Consider the following 23,100-nt stretch of genomic DNA (forward strand, 5'->3'; position numbering starts at 1 on the left):
CCTCTTCTGTGGCAGTAACAGCTCCTCCTTTCCTTTTCAGGAGCACATTTACAAACTGATGAAAAGTGATTCTTATCCTCGTTTTATACGATCCAGTGCCTACCAGGAGCTGCTACAGGCCAAGAAAAAGGTATTGGTCCATCTTGCCTTTGTCTTGCCACTGTGCAAAGCAGTGGTTATGTTTGCAACAATACTCAGTCTTCTCTCCCCTGTGCCAGTGCAACTGGATATCTGGTAGGTGACCAGCTTGGCGTTTTTGGAGGGTCACATACACACAGGAGTTCTATATACATATATGTGTATATATCCTGCATGCGGGCATGTTTCAATAAGTTAATCTAGCAAAACTTATTTTTATTTTTACATCCCATATTGTACTGTTTTCTCTGTTATGAAGCACCTTAAATTGCAAAGTGCTTTAAAAATACATTAAAAAAAATAAAATAAAATCCCAGAAGAATAGTCTTTCATGTTTGCAAGTTTGCTTATGTAATAATTGTTGTTCTCTTTATTCCATCTATGAAAGCTACAGAATGTGTTTAGAAACAATCTTATTCATATGAATAACTTCTAGCTTCAACTATAAATATAGGGGCTTCCCAATTTTGTTTCTGTCCCTATTGCTACATGAATAGTTTTGAGTAGGCTAGAAATCTGACTTGAAAGACTGATCATGTCACACTTTGGCAAACAGAGGTTCATGTCTTGGTATGTAATATTTTCTTAGAAAAGTCCAGTTATGGAATGGGTTCTGAATAGCCACAGCCCAGAGTATGTGGAGCAGCTTGTACAATGGAGATTTCCATGATGATAAATAATTCTATTAGCGGGCTCTAAACAGTAATCTCCTAGAATCAGCTGGGGGCCCTGTGCCTGGCAAAATCGGGGCCCCGATTGTTACTGGAACAAGGTAGTTATTAACACTAGCATTCTGTTGTTAATAATGACAACCTAAAATTATATGAAAGTACTGTGTGATTTTGTTTTTTGTTCAAACGTTGATTTCTGAAGATCCAATATAGAGAGAGATGTTGAAAATACCAGAAAGCTTCAACTGTCCGTGTGAAGTCCTTAAGTTTGTGAATGTCAGTTCATTAACACAAGATGTGCACTTCATTATTTCTTTTTACTTTCAGTTTTTCTTTAAATTCAAACCAGTTTGATCCCCATGAAAAATTACTTTTGTCTAGTACTGTATCTGTTTTGCCCATCCCCTGTTTTGCCAAGTCCCATTACAGCCTCACACCTGTGTTTGCTTCCTAATTTATACAAACTTTGTTTTGCAGTCCATTGTTACATCAAACCTCCTTTTCTACTCCATTGTTCTTGCTTTTCTTTTCCCCCTCCTTTTTCTTTTTGTTTCTTTTGTTTTATTTATTTCAAATTTAAGTTGGAAAACACTCTGGATCGTCGAACATCTTTTGAGAAATTCACACGCAATGTGGTAAGTTTGTTGCCTCGGAAGACTAGTAAGCCTGATGGGACATCCTTCTTCCCTTCCCCTCACTGATCCCTACTTTCCCTTTTGCTTCTCTAACTTGGTGGTTAAAAGTGTATTCATCACAGCTTGTGAATTTTCCTGGGAATGACAGCTTTATAATGTGCTTTCATTACAACCCCTCCTCCCTAGTCCCTTTCCCGCTGATCTCAATAGTCACACATGGAGGAATGGACCTTTGGGAGCCATGCTTTTTGCATTAGGAAGCATGAAACTAGTCACTTCCCCCCCACCACCTATAATTTTAGTAAAGAATCTGTGAAAACATGCTTGATGTTGTTTCTTTTTCTGGTGCCTTCTAAAATACTAAGTCTAAAACAGTTGAATGCATTGGAATTCCATCCTGTCTTCTTTTTATTTTACTAAAAAAGACTCTGTCCCTGTTTTTTCAATTGGGCACAGGGAAAAAAACAATAATAATTTTCCCATCTTCCTTAATGTCTAACAGCTTCTACAGGACCAAAGAATTCACGCTGTTTATGTGCAAGGGTTTTATTTGGATTCATTTTCATAATGAACTAAAAGAAATGATTTTTTTTTCCTTTCAATGTATAACTTTCAAAAGCTATTTATCAAAGGCAAAAAAAATGAAGGCTGGTAGATTTTGTCTGGGCATTCTTTTGCCACCTGCCAGAAGATCCACTGATTTCATGATACTTGGGATTCTTTTTACTTATCCAGTTTCTTTGGGATTTTTTTTTTCCTTTTACATTGTGAAAGTTCCAACTAAAGAATTCAACGCATTTATTTTTGTAGGGCAGAAACATCCCTATTTTTCCATGCCATAAAAACTGTACACCAACACTGAGAACGAGCACTAACCTGTTATGAAAAGAGGTAGAAAGATCTTGGATTATACTCGAGTTTGTCTGCATTGTCTGTTGAATTGTGCAGGTGACGCTGCTCTGTGTGTGTGTGCGTCAGTGGCTTTTTCTGTGACCTGGTTAGTGGAGCTGTGTGTGTTGAAATGAACAAAATGAGAGCTTTCAGCAAAGATCATGGTTTTTGTTTTTTCAGTGTCTAGGGAAGGAGAAGCAGTTGTCAGAAACTGTCTCCCCTGTAATGAGGCTCAAGAGTATTGCCTCAAGTATTTAAAAAATACATGTATACTTTCCAGTAATCAAAAAAAGAAAAAAAATGCAGTGAAAGTTTTGTGAGGCTGTGGGAATATCTCACTTTTAAAAACAAAACAGTAATTCTTTAACTACTTTCTTATAGGTAAAGGCTTCCTGTAATATACTTTGAATCCACTGTAATCAGGAAGAAATTTGGATTCAATGGGACAAAGTCAGTAAAGGACACTAAAAGTAAATAAACAGCTACAAAGGAAACGATCCCAATGTTTGAAACAAAAACCCCTATGTTTTGCATGGTGGTGTTGCCATAGCATGTTGCAGTGTGATTTGTGTGTTGTCTAAACAGGTTGGATCTATAAAACAACATTGTACATGATAGCCTTATACATGGTAACTCCATTATAATTCAATAGGAAGTTCCATATTAATAAAAAGTCTGTAAAAGAGAGTGCATAGAGGGGGGAACACATACGGATCTCTGCAAGCCAGACTTTTTCCCAGTCACAGTGCCTGGAAAGCTGCAATGCTACATTTATTCATGGCTTTTTGAGCAGCCCAGGGGTCAGGAATTGGCTGTGGTAACACTGTGAAAACAGACGGCCATGAGGGGGGAAATAGCAAGCTGCAGGTAGAGGGGTCGGGAATACAGTGCAGAAAGGGAAAATGAAAGGACAGGATGGGGAGATGCTGAAATCCCTCCCAGAGCAGCCTTACAGATAAACCAGCAGTTCCCCAAATATGGGAGCATTGTGCCCTGCAGCCATGCCCAATTTTCATCCTGCTAATCTCAGGGCAGAGGTACCAGAATAGCAGCATGACAGAGATGCAAGACAGGCCCAATAAACCAGCTGTGAACTAGAAATGGAAAAGAGGATTTCTGGACATTAGTTTGGTAGAAGAGGAGTTGTTTTCTTTTCTTTTTCACTGAGCAAACTCTGAAATAAAATCTGTGGTTTTGCTTTTTTTCCAACTACTACCTGTTAACCTGGGTGGAGTCTGTCAAGTCGGGTGAGGTATGAAAGAAAAACATGTCACTGCTAGATTTATAATCTCAGATTGACAGCTCTCAGCCTTGGAAATTAATCCAGAGCATCAGGATGCTCAAACGCAAACCTTTTTTCCAAGATGACTGAATTCATGTCAACCACTTCCTCGGGACCTCTTTCCACCAGACATCCTTGTTCTTCCACTCTTGTTCTTGGTTGTGATGAGTTCGTAATATGTAATTATCTATCTTGGTACAGTGGTTCCAAACAGCAGGGATGAGGGAAACATTTCTCAGAATATTCCACACTGTACAGATTAACTTGATCAACTGTGAAATGAGGGACTGTGGAATAGATCTGTTCTACTGATTAGTACAGAAGATAGGTGTGAAAAGGGTCTTCTGCAACCTGGATAAAGCTATCATCTCTGCTTTATTGAGATGAAAATTACAGTTTCTCTTCTCTGATGGTTTGCAATATTTAGACTGATTTTCACTGGATTTTTTCCCTCAGTTATATCAAATATATTTATATTATATCAATATATTTGTATTAAACTAAATTGGACCTCAGTTTCTTCCATTTGAAGTGTTTAATAAAAATGCAGTAACCTTGGCTGTGTCTAGGGACTCAGTCTGAACAGATGGACTTGTAATTCATTATCTGATTAGTTGACTCTAGGAGGCTCCGGATCAATGTTAAACTAAATTGGGTTACACTTGCCACGCAGAAAGCATTTGTTAAACTAGAAACTTTAGAAACTTTGTAAAGGGCAATTACTCCATACTATTTCATAAATTACATGGAAATAACCTATTATAATGACTCATTATTTTAGTCTGATAGAGAAAAAATAGAAGTGGAGCTACACACTAGGCTCAGCTCTGCATTTCTTTGACATTGAAAGGTTTTCTTTCCAGAAAATTTTCAGCAAGCTGATGCAGTTCATGAAAGGTCTAAATGCTCAGTTTAAAAACTGACTAATTAGATGCTCTGTAGATTTTATATTGCAAAATTGCTAATGCCTTCAGCAGTCTGTGGCTGAAAATATGGTTAGCCTTAGAAACAGGTCTGCATTCACATAAAATATACACAAGTAATAGCAAGCTGGCATTTGCTACATGTAGTATTTATTACTGAACATTTTATAGTTTGTATCTGAGTAGTAACTCCAGCTATGCTTGGTCTGCCTCACTCACACTCCTGGGTGCTGTGTGACAATTCAGAGCACAGACCCTGCAGCACTGCTGGGATGAAGCCATCAGATAAGTGGAGTGACACAGGCAGCCAAGTGTGTCACAGCTTTGAGTCAGAGGCACAGAGAGCACTGACACTGCTCTGGGCTCCCCCCTGCCTGGCTCAGCCCCTCAGCTTTCTCTTTGAGACTGATAAAAGTCCAGTCACCTGCAGCTCCCCAAGGGACAGGGGAAGTTAAAGATCTAAGTGATGGAGCGGGAGGATCTCATTGCGCGCTAAAGCGGTAGAGAGACCAAAACCAGCAGTTTCTGTGACATTTAAAAGCTCAAATTCTTTTGAAGAATTCACATGGGGGAAAAAGCAATGAAAAAAATTAAAAATGAAAAATTAAAAAGCTCAGCAAATTTACCTCAAGTGCTAATATCTAAATTACAGGGGAGAGAAGTAGGTGAATGCATGCTGGTAATGTTGATGGGGGAAAAGAGGTTCTTTAAGGGACAATTTTGTCTGTAATTTCTCATGTACATGCAGGACTTATGACAGTGGCAGACTGAGCAGGACTAGAGCCCCAGCCTGGTGCTTAGCTGTGATTGCTGGTCTGGAACCCTCAAGACAAAGGCACCTGCTTTACAGAGGGATGAGTTAGTTTCATTTCCAGTCCATGCAAATTTTATTGTCCTACCAGGGACTAAGTTAGTGAGGCAAGAAGGGGTAGCCTCCCTCCTTAGAGCTGTGGGGGAGCCACTCTGTCCTCATGCCTTGGTGCCATGACTCCAGACACCACCATCAGCATTAGCATTTCATCTGTCAGTTACACAGAACACAAAAAAAGAGGTGCTTGTATGTTTGTGAGGTCTTGGGGAAATACAGCCAGTACAAAACAGACCAAGTTCAGTTCTTCATATATTAATAGTAAGCTAACAAACTATATTTATCTCCGCTCATAACCTCATAAAAAGGACCCCATTTAACAATTCTGAGTTTGAAACCATTATATCTTATATTACCTGTATCCTTTCCAGCTGTCTTCTCCCACTTACCTGGAAGAACTTGCTGACCAGAGCCCTTTGATTTTTCCCCCTCCGAAGCAGTAACAATAGACCATTTCATGCACGACATTTGAAATGCAAAGGCCATTGAACACAGCACATTTTCACTGAGTTTCAATCCAATGTCCCTTAACATGACATTGTGAATTACTGCCTAGAGATGGAAATTAAAACTCATAAAAGTAGCTTCCTCAGTTCTTATCAGTGGGTCATAGACTTTCTAGATGTTTAAAAAGTGTAATCTCTTTTCAGGTTAAAACCTATGCCTTTTATAGAGGAACAAAGCACATAAATAATTTCATCTGTTAATCATGAAATTTTACTATATGAATAGGTAAAACTTGTGTACCCTACTGTGCCAGACCGAAAGTCCATCTAGTCCTGAAACCTTGCCAAAGGCTAGATTTTTGTCAAGTATATTTTTATCCAAGAAACTCAACGCTGTTTCAGCTCTGGAATCTCATTCTGAATTTACTTACAGGTTATTCCCAAAAATTAAACAAAAAAAAACCAGTTAGTCAGAAGAAATATAAATCACAAAGCTACTTATTTGACAAATCCAAAACAAGAATGAAAATAACAATTAATTGTAGAAATGAAGGCATTCTCCATTTCAGGAAGAGATGTCTTGTTCATATTTGAACAAAAAGAACAAATAAATAATAGAAATTTTTATTTTGCCTACTAATTTGTAAAGACCCCTAGTTTAAGGAGTTTTTTTAAGAACTGTGCCCACAGAGGAGAATTTTAAAGCACATGCCAGTGAGGAATGGCCTCCTTGTGCTGTTCTGCACTGACTGGAGCTCAGCTGCTGTGCTCTGTGCTGGAAGAGAGGAGCTTGGGAGTAACACTTCCACAACCAGGGTCATCCAAGCGAGGAGGCAGCACAGACTGCTCAGGTACTGGGCCAGTGTCTGCCCTTTTCCAGCTGACAAAAATTTACCTGATTCTTAGGCTATTTGCAGGAATGGGAACTGCAGAGAGGTATGAAAACCTGAGGAGTCAGGCCCAGAACAAATATACTAAAAAAATATTTTTCTTGTGCATCAGTTCCTACATTTCAGATGGTTATTCAAATTCAAACTACCCCATCTGGCAAGAGGTTTTAGGTCAATCACAAATGAGAGCAGCTCATCAGTAAATGCAAAGTGCAAAAGGAGAAAGAAATGGATGTCACTGGATTTGGAGTGAGCCAAAACAGGAAAGCAGTTGTTCAGCCATTGCCTCCTGCTTCAGATCATTGCAGGAAACAGTTTGGGCCTAATGAGAAAGGAACAAAAGGCTGAAAATCTCAGTCAGAGGCAGAAGGATTTCCCTGCACATGTTATCACTTAGGCTGCAGCTGTGCTGACTACTTGTTCCCCAAATTCAGTAAATATTAGCCTTGTCCCCTTCCTCTCATCTGCAAGAGAAGTACACCTGCACAGATGGCTGACAGCAGCATCCTGTGCTGCTGTGGAAGCTGAAGCAGAAATCTGAACCCCAGAGCAGTGCTGAAGCGATTCCCTTGTGCTGGTAGAGCAAGGGCTGCCTCACCATGGAAAGGGATCCACTGCTTCTTCTCCCATGTCTCTCCAGATGTGCTCCTGTCAGGGGCTGTTTACCCCCCAGCTCTGTGTGTCGTGCCCTGCAATGTCACTTGGAAGCTTTCCCTGCTGATGTGGCTGAGCTGGGAGTGTGCTGCAGGTGTTTCACACGTGAGCAGATGGGGAACACCGAGACCAAGGAGGGCTGCTTCTCACCCCACATCTCATTTTGCTCTCAGTGGGACTCCACCTCTCCTTCCCCATCAGATGCATGGAGTTCTTTTTTCTACTGCTACCACTATAGGTCCTGGGGAGTAGCACCTGCACTGGCAATAAAGAAACATGAAGAAGGAACAGTTGAGGTTGCATAGCAGAAAGGAAGATAATTAATCTTCTTAAAGGAAAAGACCTGATCTTTCTCTACCATACGTTGGAACTTCAGTGTCTGTAGACATTTCATATTGATTTCTTTTAAGCCAGATGTGTAAGGAGGTTGTTGCTGACTTTTTTCCTGGATCATTTGAGGTGTTAGGGTCATGCTGCATAAATGGGTCAGTCAGCACAGCTGTATTTAGCAGCATCTGTATATAGCTTTACAATTTTGCCCCCTAAAATCACTAGAAGTAAATCTGAGAACTCCATGTCAAGCAGTTAGTATGCTCAAATAGGGACTGAATGCTGAGGCCAATTGATTTTGTACTTTTAGATGTATTTGGTTGTTGTAGTGTAGGCCAAATACACCTCGCTGCACTTGGTCACTCCACCTGCTGTGCTGCCTTCTTGTACTCTGACTCCCTTGTCAGGGTATGTGTGCAGGATTCCATTTTGGCATCTGCATTATTAGTAAAATTCCTAAATAGTTGTCCAAAGTGCACTAATACAGCCAAAAAAATCCTAATCATCTTTAGAATTTAGCCATATGCTTCTAAATGTTGATGGCAAGAATATATTGAAAATATTAAGGATCTCCTCTTCATTGTTCAGATAAACATTTACTACTTCTGATTTGCCCCTCCTCCCCAATTTTGTTTAATCGAATTAGCACAAGAAACATCCTCATATGCTACAGCTCTGAAAACTGCCATGTTAGATGCAGGTTCCCAAATCAAAATCTATCTTATAGAAATGCTATTAACATTGTATTTGAAAGAAATAGTTAGGCTGACCTCTTAAATTATGACCCACAATGGATGATCCTTACATCAGCCTGTAAATTAAGTAAATCTGGAAATCTTCTAGAAGCAGTAATTATGAAACTCTACCACAGAGAGCTAAACTAAAAGTATACTCTGGAACAGAGTTTGAAAGGAATATTTTGTAACATGGAAAATAAGAAGTCCCTGCAGATCTAATAAGAAGATGTGATAATTCTGTATCTGAGCCTGTGTATTAAAAGCTTATTTTCCTAATCAGAAAACTAAATATTATTCAGAATAAGCATTTAAGAAGATCTCTTAAGGAGGATGTATCTTCTGAGCTGTCACTTTTCCAACTTTGTGAAAAATTAGAACTTCTAAGGCATGGAAAAAGGCCATTTGTTGTTGTTGTTGTTCAGATGGAGGTTTCTCTGAGGCAGGGAGGGGAGGGTCCCTCTGAGAAGGAAGGGACCATCAACCAGTGATCCAGTGATCACTGTAGGGCTTTGGAGAAAAAATATCCAAAGATCAGCAATTGGATATTGGGAGCAAGTTATGTGGAACACAGAAAAAAATTGTCACGACATCTTACTGTGTCTCTAGGGGGAAATTCAAACAATATGTAGAAAATGATCACGCAAGTGACATCAACTAATAACTACCTTTTGGCTTGATTTTATCTCAGGACTTCCTATTTTATGTGATAACATAACTCATTCCTAAGATGCTAGAATTTGTTTATGGTCCATCTAGAAATTCCAGAAATTTTGAAACTCCTAAATAGTTGTTACAAATAACAAAAAAAAAAAAATTATTTCACAGATTTTATGCCACAACAAGCATTTATGCAGCTTTCCAGTGTAGTATTGAGCAAATTGTAAATAATAGAGAACTCCTGGTTTTAGTATTTTAATTAAGTGGGTTATACAGTTCAGTACTAAAGGGAACTCATACATGTTTACAGAAAGTAACCAGACTTGTACACCTGTGAACTTAAGTGCAAATAACCTAATGAAAAGCAAATATAAGCATATGTTCAATATTTTCTGAGATTATGTCTAGCACCAAAAGTCCCAAATTGTCTAACAAAATTGCCAAACAAAATGTTAATCCAGAAATGCTTTTAATGTTTTAAATTGTGTTCCAAGGCCACACTGCTGCTGAGGCTCTTTTGACTATTTGAAAAAGAAAAGATGTCTTACTATAACAGCTTGCCTGCTGCATTAGAGGAAAACATAATTTAAAGGTTAGAAAGTACCAAGAAGGTGTGAATTTAATGTACATAGAAAGTGGCAGATACAGGGAAGACAGAGTGCCAGGAAGGAGACTTTCCATCTTTCACAGAAGTAGGTAATAATACTGTCAGGTGATATGGGGAACCTGATGGATGACCAGTCTAACCCAACAGTGTAAATCATGAGTTTCCTTTCAAATTATGTTGTAAGGGAAGTATTAATCCTAATTTGTTCAACTTGTATTTCACAGTACAAAGAATAAAATAGTTATTCTTCCTTTTATGGAGACCCACTCTGATATATTGCATTTGAGCGAATGCTCAAGACCCACTTACAGATCCCTGTGAGCTTAAATTTAATTGATAATGACAATAGACATTAAATTGTGTAATTCCACTGAGTTATAATACTGCAGATAGCTTAACAATTTATTGATATGGCAGAATATATTCATTTACTGCAGAAAATGAAGCATCTCTCCATAGTTACAGTTTTTTTTACTGTATTCTCCTTGAAACCAGTTTGATATTTCTGAATTTGGCACTTAAAGTGAACAATATAATAATTGCAAGTATTAAATATATAACTGGTGAGTTAGAGCCATTTTCTATTTAGTGTTTTATGATATATTTGTGTTACATTGTCAGGGTATGCCTGTGATGTCAGCTTGCTGTGCCAGCTCTGCCTCTGTTGGATCAGAGCCACAGTAGGATGGCACTTGGGGAGCTAACTCCTTTTATGTGGCCGTAGGAGAGCTAATTCCTGTTCTGTGGTTTCTGTCTGGCTCAGATAAAGCTCAAATCTGCTTGAAATATACCAGAGTGACATACCTTACACCATCTCCTTCATGCTGTAGACCTAGCTCTTGTGGGACAGTCATTACACCTTATTAAAAGAACTTGTTAAACGATTGAAACCACATCCTTGCAACAGGAGAAATGATGAGGAAAACAACAATTTGGAAATCCAACACCTTCAAAGCAGTGTTATGCAGTCACATGTAATATACCTGGCCAATGTTCCTTATAAATAGTTAATATGGTCTCAACAAAGCTATAACTGTGTTCATGGAAAAGCTGCTTTCCTACCTATATGCAGTCTGCCTCTCACTTTCTTACCTTAACTCAAAAGTAGCTTTTTTGTCCTCTGTGACAGAGCTACTGCAGTTTGCACATTCATCTTTGCAGCACAATGCACTCCTGCTTGTCGTAGCCTTCAAGTTCTGGGTGTGACTGACAGCAAAAACTTCAGCATCAATTTCTCATCAGCCAAAACCAATCTTGTTCAAAAATGGCCTTTGAATTTGCTGGCCTATTCTGTGAAACAATCTGGCTGGCTGGCAGTGCAGGTGTTTAAGTGTAAGGACTTCCTGTGGTTTAAGATTTGACAGACTCCAGTTGGTGCCCCTAGTTATTTGAGAGTGATGTGGCAACACTGAGTGGTTGCTGATGAACAGGTTTGCAGTGATCATGCCTCTGTTTTCTGTTTTTGTTTTTTGTTTTTATCTTTTCCTCAGGGGAAATCGCTCACATCAAAGAGGTTAACCAGTCTAGTGCAGTCCTACTAAAAGGATCACCTTGTAGCATGGAAGCAGACTCAAATCATTATACATACTTTGTAGCTCACTGATTGCCTGACTCAGAGGACAGTAGAACAAGATGTTGCATGAGCAAGGACCTGACTTGTTTTCTTTTGTGTATACTAAGGCATTACAGACTCCGAGGGACTCTCTAGCCTTTCGATGCCTCCATTTCGAAAACTGTCTGCTCACTTCCTCCTTCATATCAAGCTGGATCTGTGTCTTTTTATTTTCTGCAAGCTCAAGTACAGTGAAAAAAAAGCTTCTGCTAGGCACAGTTTATTAAAAAAATACGTCAATCAAAAACTGGAAGAAATGTAAAAAATGCATATATTAATAAATATACATATGGCATCACATTTATTGCACAATAAATTAGCACAGAAGGTTTCATTTCACTGATGTATTCACATTGAGAAAGAAAGCCTGTGTCTTTGTCTGTTGTCTGTATATTCTCTGTTAATGTTTCTTGCATTTATTTTTATACCATATTTAAAAAAAAGAACACCTTTTACTCCAGATGTATTAAAGTTGATCCTTTCTCTGTAAATTTGTGTATGTTTATATTGTTGTTTTATCTTTCATTAAAAGATGCAGAATCTCTTTCCTTTGGGAAGTTTGAGATTTTAATATTGAATCTGAAGATTAGTCAAGAGCAAAATGATCCCCAAAAGTTACACACCTTGTGCTTTCTAAAAAGTGACATGAAATGGCATTTTCTTTCTCTCAGTGACACCTAATCAAACACACTTTATTGATAATCATTTACTTTTTCTTTTCTTTTTATCAAGCTAGCAGCAGAGAGACCTTTCCCGCTTGCTCACCATGGCATAAGCAAACCTTTCTTTAAGGCAGGCTGTGTAACAGCGCGGCCCGAGCGGCGACTCAGCCGCTGCCCCAGGGCCGATGGACTGGACTGCACTTCCTTAGCAATGGACATGGGCAAAGCTGCCTGAGAACAGCAGGCTGCACTTGCTAAATAGGAAGGACAGCGCTTCTTTCTCCTTGCTGTCACTCACGACGCAAGGCAGCATTTTAAGCGGAAAAGGTGGTGCTTTGGGAGTGATCTGTGCAGTAAAGCTCCAGTAGGAACGCAGGAGCAAGCTGTCATTTTAATTCTAGGGCTCTGTTTGGGGATGCTGTTGTGTGTCCACCGCTGAGCTTACTCACACACAGACCTGTTGACAGATTTGTGAGCGTGTGTTGATGTTGCCCGTGAGACAGTAGACACGGAGCTCCTGAAGCTGTATCTGAACTGGAACCAGAAATCTGCTTGGCCTAAGAAACAACACTGTCGGCTGATAGAGGTGATATAAGGATAGTGAGACAGAACCTCAGAGTAGAAAAGAAAGGATGGGAACTAATTCAAATGACAAAATGCTGATACCTCCAGGGCATGGTAGGGTGCACATGACAAACAAGCCTTTTTAGCAATGCACAGAATAGACTCAGTACAGCCAACTTTACTACCATCTGTCATGCTGACTTTGGTTTGGTATTGAGAATCTTGCTTCAAAGGGACTACGAGTCCTAAACACGCACACACAAAGTGGGATGGTCATAGATACAAGGAGACAATCAACTTGAATGCCTTAATACCAGAGATATCTCATTGAGCATTGGAAAACCACCTGCACTGGTGCCATTAGGGACAGGACCGTTGCACACAGCAGCTCTGGGCAGAAGGGAGCTGGGCTGCCTTCTGCAGGGAGCACTCACTTCTCCACCAGCTCTGTCAGTAGCCTGGTGCAGCCACAACCAGGAATGCAGCATCTTTAAAGAGGCAGTCTGAGTGAACCCAGTACAAAATGTATTACAAATCCATGAATGGCTGTTCCCTATAATCTGCTCAGCTGAAGTTTTTTGAGGTCTGGGGATTCTGTTTGTTCATTGTTTTCATATGCCACTGTGTTTCTGGTTTCTAGCTAGGATGACAATTACTGCTTTAAAGTGTCTCTGTTTTTGTTAGCACAATTCTACTAAGCCTTAATAGAAATACTCCATCAGAGCTGGGTCCTATCAAGATCTTAGCAAGAGCTCCATACAGGTCAACTCAAAATATTCACAACATAGGGAGATCAGATGAATTTTAGTAAGTAGCTGCAGTGAATCACAGATCTTAAACTGAGATTTAATTTTACCACAGAAATGAGAGCTCTGAGACATGAGCTTGGGGCCAGGCAATCCACAGAAATCTGAGCTCTGATTCACTTCTCACTGCCAAATAGAGATATTTATTTCCAAACTCCTGCTGCCACCAATTGCATCAACTGGTATATTGCCTCCTTTGCCTTAGTAGTTAACTAATTAGATACCGCTGTCTGCTTCAAAAAATCACTGGCTCCAAATACCTAATGTTTCAATTGCAAGCATTAGGCATTTCATGCAGCTTCACCCTAAGAAATATTTTCTTTTTTTTTTCCAAATCACTTTGCAACACCTACTGGTCTATAAAAAGTCACTGAGCATTGGTACTCCTGAACCCATTCTGTACTTATTCTAGTTTTTTCCTGATGGTTTAACTCTATCTGGCAACTAAGTACCCTGCAGCTGCTTTTTCACTCTCCTCTATCTCCAGTGGGACTGGGAGAAAAAGAGGAAAAAAGTAAAACTCATGGGTTAATATAAGAAAAAATTAATAATTGAAATAATTTATATTAATAATAACAGTAATCTTAATGAAAATGAGAGCAAGAGAGGAAGGAATAAAATCCTCCACCCAAGACAGACAAATTATGCACAATGCAATTGCTCATAACCCGCTGATCAATGCTCAGCGCCCTGAACAGCGATCAGCTCCTCTTGACCAACTCCCCCAGTTTCTGTACTGAGCATGGTGTTCCATGGTATGGAATATCCCTTTGGCCAGGTCAGGCCAGCCATCCTCAGGATGTTCCTCTCAGCTTCTTGTGCTCCCTGGCAGAACATGGGAAACTGGAAAGTCCTTCCCTTAGGGTAGGACCTGATCCACAACACCGAAAGCATCAGTGTCTTACCAACAGCATTCTCATGCTAAATGCAAACTACAGTACTGCACCAGCTACTAGGAAGAAAGTGAAATCTATCCTAGCCAAATCCAGGACATTTCCTTTCAAGAAATATGAAGTCTGTATTGAATGGCTGCCTCTCCCTGTATTTGCACAGGATTTAACATGATGTCTCTAAAGTAAAACCAGGCATTACTAATAAGGATGTCAAAGTAGTCAGGGAGCTGTGTTAAGGTTTCATTTGAGCTTGCTCCAAGTGATAAAACTCCACTGTTACATATGAGTGAACTTGGCCCAAACAAAATCAATCCTACTACTAGACGATTTTTAAAAGGTTTGTCTACAATCTTCTGGTACTTCACCTCATCACTGTCATCAGGCAGTGAGTGATACAATACTGGGACTGGAAACTCCAAGCAGGCACAAACTTCCTTTTGCTTCCTCACAGAGAAAAGCTAAATTTGTGTTTCAAAATTTATACAAAGATTCACTTCAAGAATTAAGATTATCTCAGATAAACGCATGTTTGTACAATAACTGGACAGTTGCAGCATAACTTTGGTTACACAGCAATTTACCAATTCAGAATGTCAGTGAGGCCACAAATCTGCTGAAGAAAAATGGACCAAGAGAGAAAATCACTCTAAAGGAACCATATTTCTTGTCTTCTAGGGAAAAGCCATCAGTCAGTGCCTCCTGGCTCTGCCCAAGAAGCTTAAAACCCCCATGTGAGATATTAATTGTACTTGTCCTTAAAACAACTGGTTGGAGCTTAAAACTTTCAGATGAGAGTTGGGGTCCTTCAGCCTCTTTCCCCAAACATCCTTGTACATAAAACAGCTCTAAAGCCTACAGGATGAAGTGTTTGATGGTGCTGCTACACACTTCAGATGGTTTTGTGCTCCCAGGTCAGCCTGTGAAGGAAAATGCCTGGTGGGAGAGGCAGAAGATGCCCTGGCACCTACCTGACAACAGTAAAATATTCACCCATTCTTCTGTAAGAAGCTAGTAAAAAACAGTCCTTCAACCCTAGAAAAGCAAAGGGGGAGAAAAGGGGGCTTACAATAGTGATGAGTTAAATTGCAAAATGCTGAGCCAAAACAGTAGTGGAGACCTGCCAAAAACTAATGAGTTGAAGGTGAACACAGGACTAAGAAATGAAAATTAATTGTAGTGACCAGAACAGAACCAACAAGGGAGGAGAACTGGAGAGCTGAATAATTAGGAGCAATAGAGTCAGAATGCAGCTGGTGAATTGCCAGCCTGTTGGCCACAGCCATGCTGAGCTGGAATTAAAACCTGAAAAATCAGGCAAGAACAACTGTGACTGGCACCTTAAAACCCAACAAGAACATTTTTTTTTCATCTAGAAAGCAATACTGAATAATAATAAAATATCTGAAGTTGCTTTTGTCAAATTTCACAAGATATAAATGCTAGATAGTCTCCTAAGAAATAAAAAATAGGAGGGCAACACCCAGTTCCAGATATCAAGACTTGTAGGAATTAATTTAGGGTGTTTTTTTAAGAAAGAAAAATTAAAGCCAAAGCAGGTAATCTTAGTCAGGAAAGGCTGTTTATTATATGTAACTGGAACTAGGAAAAGCCAGAGATTTATTTGAAACTTTTCCAATTATTTATTTTTATGCATGGTGAATAACAGCATGCATAAAAATAAATAATTTGAATTTAGGTTTTGAAACTGACATGTTTTTTGTCTTTTCTAGCTAAAGACATCATGCATAGAACTAACACCGCCCCTATTTTAGTAGGTGCATAACACTGGACTTATAATAACAGGGCCATAAAACGTAGGAATTTTGCTAAAAGAATTTTAATAGCCACAGAGATTTAAAGAAAATAAGGTTTTAATCCCAACATGTTCAAGGGAAATTATCAGCAAATTATTTAAACATATTCTGTGTCCACAATTCATTTAAGCAAGTTGCTAAGTGATTGTGACTCACACCAGTCTGCCTTTTGATCTGACTATGATGAACAGATTGCTTTATTCTCCTGTGAATTGAAGATATGCTGAAGTCTCAATATTAAAGAGGTGAAGGGGAAGAGAGGATGAGTTCTCTGAGGGTGGATTCCCCTCCTCATGCTTTTGCTGACTGTGGAGTCCTCAAGTGGTATTGAAAGTATAATTAAAAGCATTTTGTTTGTATATACATCAACTTGAGGGCTGCAGAGTCTCTCCAGGCAATCATTATCTCTGAAACAACGAAATTTTGTTTCCCTAATAACTTAAAAGAATCTTACTTGCTTTGATTTATCCCTTTATTTTTGACCAGGCTGCTGCACTCACTACAATAATATGTTCCTAACATAAATGGATATTGCAACATCACAGCCTCCTTTGGTTTTCTCACTGGTTTTCTCTGAAGTGTTGAGTGATTTTATTATTCTCCTCTGGGCCAGGGTTTCTTATGAATTTGTTGGAGATGATTCTTGCAGGAGTCCCACCAGGGTTTTACAGGAGGAGGTCAGAGGATTGTTGTTGTACTTCTGCCCATACACACACCTACAGGAGTTGCCCATTTTGCAGTAGATTGCCTCTACTGAACTTTGGCAGTTTATGTGGCACAGTGATGCCCAGATCCTGTGCAGTCCAGCATAGATCGTTGCTCCCCTTTGTGTATAGCTGACTCCTCTTGGGTCAGTGAGGGGCCTTGAGTTGTCTCTTGAACAGCATCGTCTTTTTCCAGACCATCTTTCTCTTTTATTTTTTATTCTACCTGTGCAGCACTAGCAGTCCTTTTTTCTGGTGGTATCTTTACGTGAGAGTGAGGAATCTGCTGGCCTGGTTCTTTAACACAAACACTTGAATTAGAATGAGTACCATCATCACTATTTGCTGTGAGGGATCTGTATGTGTAAATTGCAAAGAAAAAATTGTCCAGATAATAAACTCGGAGAACCTGCTCAAATGCTAGATGATAGTCCTTATTTACAAGTGTGGACATGGACAGTAAATATCAAACAATATTAAGACACGATGGTAAATGTTACCTTGTTAGTGGCATTTGCACAATTTTTATTGTACTTTGCTCCCAAAATATATCTGCTGCATTTGCCTTCATTGGCTTTCTTTTTGATTTGACTGGATTTTGAAATATCTTGTTAGATTCATCACATATGTCATCTTTCAAAGGGGGTACTTACTATTTCCCACCCTTCCTCTTAACCTGGCAGCTGCTCCTTCAGTGTGGGTATCACATAAATGAGGCATTTCATTATGCACATTATCTGTTCTATCCGCCTTTTTATTTCTGTACCCCTTCCATTTTTAAAAGATGAGTGGCACTGACATATTTAATGTGACTTACTTTTCTACCTTTTTAGCTGAGAGGAATGTATAACCTAAAATCTGTGAACTTTTTTGAGTTCACCTCTTTTGATGCACTGTTCTTTAGACAACTTTTCTTTCAGATTCTCTTTCTTCTCTCCCCCTCCCCATCAGTAACATCTTTTTTTTAGGATTCTTCATCTTTTATGTTTTTTTTTTTTTCCCTTTGTTCCTCTGATTCTTGCTCTATTGATCTCTCCTTCATGGTCTTATGGTGCCCACTAATGCGGGGGAGGTGTCTCTGGGAGCCTCAGGAGATTCCAGGGAGCTCAGTTGTTCCTTTGCTTAGGTGAATGGAGATGGACAAAAAGTGTGACTCCTCTGGAGCCCGGGACTGCTGGAAGGAAGGGGGTGGGTACTTGGGCCTTTCACTCCCAGCATCACAATTTGGAATAAGTAAGGAGCTTGAGCTTCTTCCATGATAAGAGTGAGGTGAGGGTGTCCACAGAGTGATGCAGAATGTCTCTGTCTGTTATCAAAGTGTCTGTGGGAGGCAGCAATGAAGATTAAAGCCCAAGATTAGGAAATATTTCCAAGTCCTGGTCCATACTGGTCTGGGTGGCAGCTCTAGTGAACAGGTCTGTGGAAACCCATGTTGTGCCTAAATCACAGATAAAATGTTTTGGGGGAGGAGGCACAAATGTGGAATTTCATCAATGGATAGAGTAAACTGCTGATAGAGTTCAGACATTTAGATAGATATGCTCAACTAATGAGGGAATTGGTTTCCACAAAGTTGTTGTTAGGGAACTACAACTACAATGTTAAGTTTTTAATTCTTAAGTAATTTTGGGTGACTCCATTTCCGCTTCGTCCACCCCTTCTGAATTAGTTCAGCAACCTTTCTTGACTAGCAATCTTTTTTGGCTTTCTCTCTTTCCTTTATTTCCTTCTCAGCTGTTTTCCTAATCCTTTTCTGACAGTGTGGGAGACCCCAGCCATAAAGGAGTAGCTGAAGCTGCTCTCCTACCAGTCCATTTGTGTGCAGAGGGGAATTTTCACTTCCATCTTTATTTTTACCCTGTAATGAGAAAATTGAAATATTAGACTTCCACTATGTTCCAAAGGGTTTCTTCCCAGTGCAATTCCCACTGAACAGACCCATATAATCTACCTTTTCTGTATACTTGTGGTATTAGGAAAAAAAAGAGACACATCTCATCCTCCGACCAACTAAAAAGCAAGCATGGAAGATATGATTTTTAGATTTTTCTTCTGCTGCTGGTCAGAGATAAGTGGAACAACAGAAAAATACTTTCTCAAACCTCACTGCTGTATTAAAACTGTACTCTGGGATCCCATCTGCAAGGAGTGCTGGTTATTCCTGCACCAAAGCATACCTCCACTGAAATCAGAGATGTGAAACCTTTCAGACTGGTTTTAAAATGCAGTTACTCTTTATTCCTAAAATTGTGCTTGCTAGCTGGATGTCAGTGAGGGAATCCCTTTGATACAGTAGAGTGGACTAGTAGGGTGGATTTGGGTTTTTTTTGAAAGATGGTTTGGATTTCTCCTGCTTCTTTTTTCACCCCAGACCAGAGGATGTGCTGGGAATGCACCTTTAGGTCTCTAGAAAAGCTTTTGAAGACAACTTCTTTCCATAGAAAGCATGGACTAGGTGGAGTGGCTTTGATTATTTTGCATCTTTTAATAAGAAAGGAAAAAGCAAAGGTTTACAGGCCAGAAGACCTCAAGGAATACGAGAGAGAGGAGGGAGTGATAAAAATAACGAAACCAGCTGCTTTTATTGGACATCTAAGTAAAGGTTTTTGAATATGTTACCCTCATAGCATCGGGACGGGAAAAGGAAAAAAAAGGAAGAAAGAGGAGACACAAAAAAGCCTTTCCATGCCCAACATGGTGAAGACGACTGATGTTGCCTGGAGAAGCTTCATCCTTTTCAGATCCTGAGAGCTTCTGCACCAGGATGGAGGTCATTACTCCACCTTACTGAGGTCTTGCTATCTTGTGCATGCAGCAGCAGCTCTACCAGAGAAAATCTGTCTGCAGCAGTCAGCATCAGTCCTTCATGTAACACAGAAATGGCTTTTTAGCACCTCCATCCCCTGCATAGTCCTACTTTCTGTTTTATAGGTACTGACATGGTAGGACCTGCCTTGCTAGTGTATCAGCACTGCTGCACTGCTGCTGCAGTTTCCTGCAAAGAAAAAATGTGTAATCTGAATGGTACTACTATGAATTGTGTAATGTTTGCTACAAAAAATACTCATTAGAGAAATTTACTGGATGTGACTATTTTGGTATTCATTATAACACATTGTTTGAGAAAACTAAATAGAGCATAAAATCAGAAACAAAAGAAGAAAGTCAAAGCAGTTTTCTTTAACACAGTAGAGCAAACTAGCTAGGTATTATCAAAAGCCTGGTGTTTTTTTTTTTTCCTTCCTTTTCCCTCCCGTAATCCTGAAGTGATCATATACCTCTTTTTTTCTATTTGACATTTTCGGTTTGAGTCTTGCTGATGTGCGTGCTGACAAGTGATCGATATCCCTCGGAAACAAGCAAACCCGATATTCCGCTCCTCCCGCGCACCCTCCGCTGCGGCGATGTTGGAAGCAGCAATTCCGAGCGTCCCTCCCGGCGCCAGCCCCGAGGGCTCTGCGGGTGCGCGCGGCGCGGGCGCGCTCCGTGCCCGCCGGGGCTGCAGCGACCCCTGCGGGAGCGCGCAGGAACCGCGCCCGCGCCGCTCCCGGGACGCGGCTGCCTCGGGAACAGCGGGACCGGCGCTCCCTGCCCCGCCCCTGGCCGGGAGTCACCTTCTGTCACATCCTACAGGGAGACCGCGGAAGATTTTTTTCTTACATCGGAGAAGACCATCACCATCTGCTTTTAAGATATCCAGGGAGCCAGCGTTGCTGCACTACCTGAGCTCCTTCTAGGATGTTGGGGTTTTATCAAGACATATTTCGTTTGTCAGAAATTTGCTTCAGTAGCCAGTGGCTCTTGGTTTAAGAAGAAAAAATCAGAGCGCTGTGCAGCCAAATATGAAGCACCCCCAAAGGAAGAAGTAATGGTGACAGCTACGGAGCAAAGCCAATACATCAAGGTCTGATTCGACTCCGGAGACGTGCAGAGGCTGATGGAATAACCAGTTCTACTTCTACTAGTATCATGTCCCCAATAAAGACTGCCCCTCTTCCAGCTGGCTGCCCACAGGAAGGGCAGTTTGGAAGCAATGCATGGGAGTGCACAGTTGTTCCTGTTTTCCTCCAGAGCAATGAGATTTTGGACCAATGATCTGTAAGGAGGAAACCCATTGCTTTCTGATTTCAGGGAGAGCCTCTTGACAAAGGCCAAAATATAACTGGTTAACAGCTGCCAGACTGCAGCAGTATGGTCTGTATTGCTCTCCATGCTTCATTTATTCTTCATTTGTTCAATTCTGTATCTTGTTAAGAATGAGAAACCAAATCTAAAAGCTGTGCTTGATTTTCCTGGGCTTCCACCTGCGCAGTTGCATTGATTTTGGTCCTTCCTCCTCTTCTCCAGAGCCCCTACTGCCTCTGATGGGATTGCTGAGAAGCTCTGATTCTGTATTTCAACCTTTTTTAATCTCTTTTTTTTTAAATATACCCCATTCCAGCTTGACCAAAGAACCTGTGCTCTGCCCATAAGGACAACAAGCAAACCAGAAATAGGCACCCTAAAAACCTCAGGCACTGAACCATTCTGAGGAGGTTTTTCTGTTGAGAACCATGTATGGGAAGGATCTGCTCTCCAGTTTTGAAAGCTGGAGGATAAAAGAAATGCTTTCTCTCCATTAGTAATAGACAACTAACCTTCATAACACAATATTTAATGAAAAATATTTCTGTTATTTGTATATAATATAGTTTTATTTCTGCAGTCGGTACTATGGGAAAAAATTGTCCTGGCTTTAGAGGATGGAAAGGAAGTTTGTCTTTACTTGGATATATGGCACTACCCTTTGGGATGGTGTCATTTGATAATTCCTGCCACATGTTCTTATAAGTAGGATGTTTTTGTTTCCTTACTGTGTCTCCCCTCAAGTCCTGCTGGGTAATATTTCAGATGGTCACGGTCAGAAAAGGCATGTGACAACTTCCAGATGTGCAAATAATCAAAGCGAGCTGCAGATCTAAGGGAGCACACCAGCAAACAAATGGAGGATAACTTGAAGGGCTGCAGTCTAGGTGGGGGGTCACGTTCAGAGGAGGTGCAGCAGGCTGAAGGATAGTCTTTTATTATCTGGAGAATTCACTGATGTCTAGATCATTTGCTAAAAATGAGGTAGTCTGATGATGTGGCTGGGCAGGCAGTAAAAGCCTAAAACATGGGGTCTGGTTGTGGTTTTCCCACAGCTTGGAGCAGAGCTGGCTTCCCTGGGGAGCGAGGAAGGCTCTCGTAATGCGCCACAGCTCTGAGCTGAGCTGCTCTCTGGGCTCCAGCTTGCGTGATGTATCAGAGACTAAGAAATGCCCTGCTGTCATCCACACCACCACCGCATCTGGGGCTGCATCCTTGCTGAGCTGGTAGTGCCTGAGACAGTGCTGTGTTCAACTGGGAGAGGGGAGGACGCATCTCAGCTCAGAGAAACCTGTGTGCTTCTGTTTTGCTCCAACTTGGCTTGTATAGGCACCTTGTATAGGCAGCTTTTAGATTTGGCTTGGGTACTAATAGCTAGTTCTAAGCTGAGTTTGAGGAGCCCTTAATCAAAGCTCTTAATCAACCCAGGTGACTCTTGTTAGTCCATCCTCCCGGCTTTATAGAAACAGACAAGACTATTAAAAATGTGTGGTGGGACACAACATTCCTCTTTGGGAATGTAGAACCATTCATCATCAAGATTTAAAGAACTCATATTAGTCACTGGCAACCTGGAATTTGTAGAGGTGAATGCACATGACTGTGGTGCAGTGTGTGTGAAGCAGCAAGGAACACCAGGATGGAGGATGTATGTTGCTTCTGTGACACAGACTGAACAGTCTTCTCTCTGGTCACAGGAGGGACAATGTTCACTCCCCACAGGATCCTACAGCAAGTTTCCTGGTGCCTTTTTGTAAGCTGACGTTTGATGTCACAGTGCCTGCCCTACTGGCACATCTTTTAAAACAGATGTTCTCTGCATCTGCCCGCTCTGTGTGCAACGGGCACAGCTCTGCTGGAAGATTGCTTTCCAAGCCCTTCCAGTGATGGAAAGGGGTGGGCAGTATTACTACTACTATTTCTGTTACTATTAATTTGTTTGGAAACACTGCTGGCTCAAAACCTGGCTCAGCTACTGATGAAGAAGGGAAGATCTGCTCATGTCCAGAGAGCTTCAAAGGTTTTGAACTACAGGCTGATGTTTTTGAAGCATAGCTCCTTGGGACAGTGCTACCAACTGTTCTTTCCCCTTGGTAATAAAGCTTTATAGGATATTTCGTGCAATCCTAGATGGGTCTTTTGCTGCCTGGGAGGTAATGGTGTTGTGTGCTAGAGAATTCAGTTCCACTCT

At 40.6% G+C, this 23,100-nt stretch overlaps 1 protein-coding gene across 7 annotated transcripts in view; it reads left to right on the forward strand.

The window, feature by feature from the left end:
• The window catches only part of RGS7 (regulator of G protein signaling 7), a 235,175-nt gene extending 223,290 nt beyond the window's left edge, over positions 1-11,885 (forward strand). The window contains exons 16-19 of one of the 7 annotated variants that reach the window (XM_064708435.1): positions 41-130; positions 1,391-1,444; positions 2,255-2,335; positions 11,410-11,544. In XM_064708435.1, the coding sequence (XP_064564505.1) occupies positions 41-130; positions 1,391-1,444; positions 2,255-2,329 (219 nt within the window). In that variant the 3' untranslated portion in view covers positions 2,330-2,335; positions 11,410-11,544. Of the gene's footprint in view, positions 1-40; positions 131-1,390; positions 1,445-2,254; positions 2,336-11,219 lie in introns of all 7 variants that reach the window. The other 6 variants (XM_064708434.1, XM_064708436.1, XM_064708437.1 and 3 more) reach the window with 6 other exon arrangements.
• Positions 11,886-23,100: the final 11,215 nt, after the last annotated feature.

This window comes from Zonotrichia leucophrys, chromosome 3, assembly GCF_028769735.1.
Source record: "Zonotrichia leucophrys gambelii isolate GWCS_2022_RI chromosome 3, RI_Zleu_2.0, whole genome shotgun sequence".
NCBI classification, from domain to species: Eukaryota; Metazoa; Chordata; class Aves; order Passeriformes; family Passerellidae; genus Zonotrichia; species Zonotrichia leucophrys.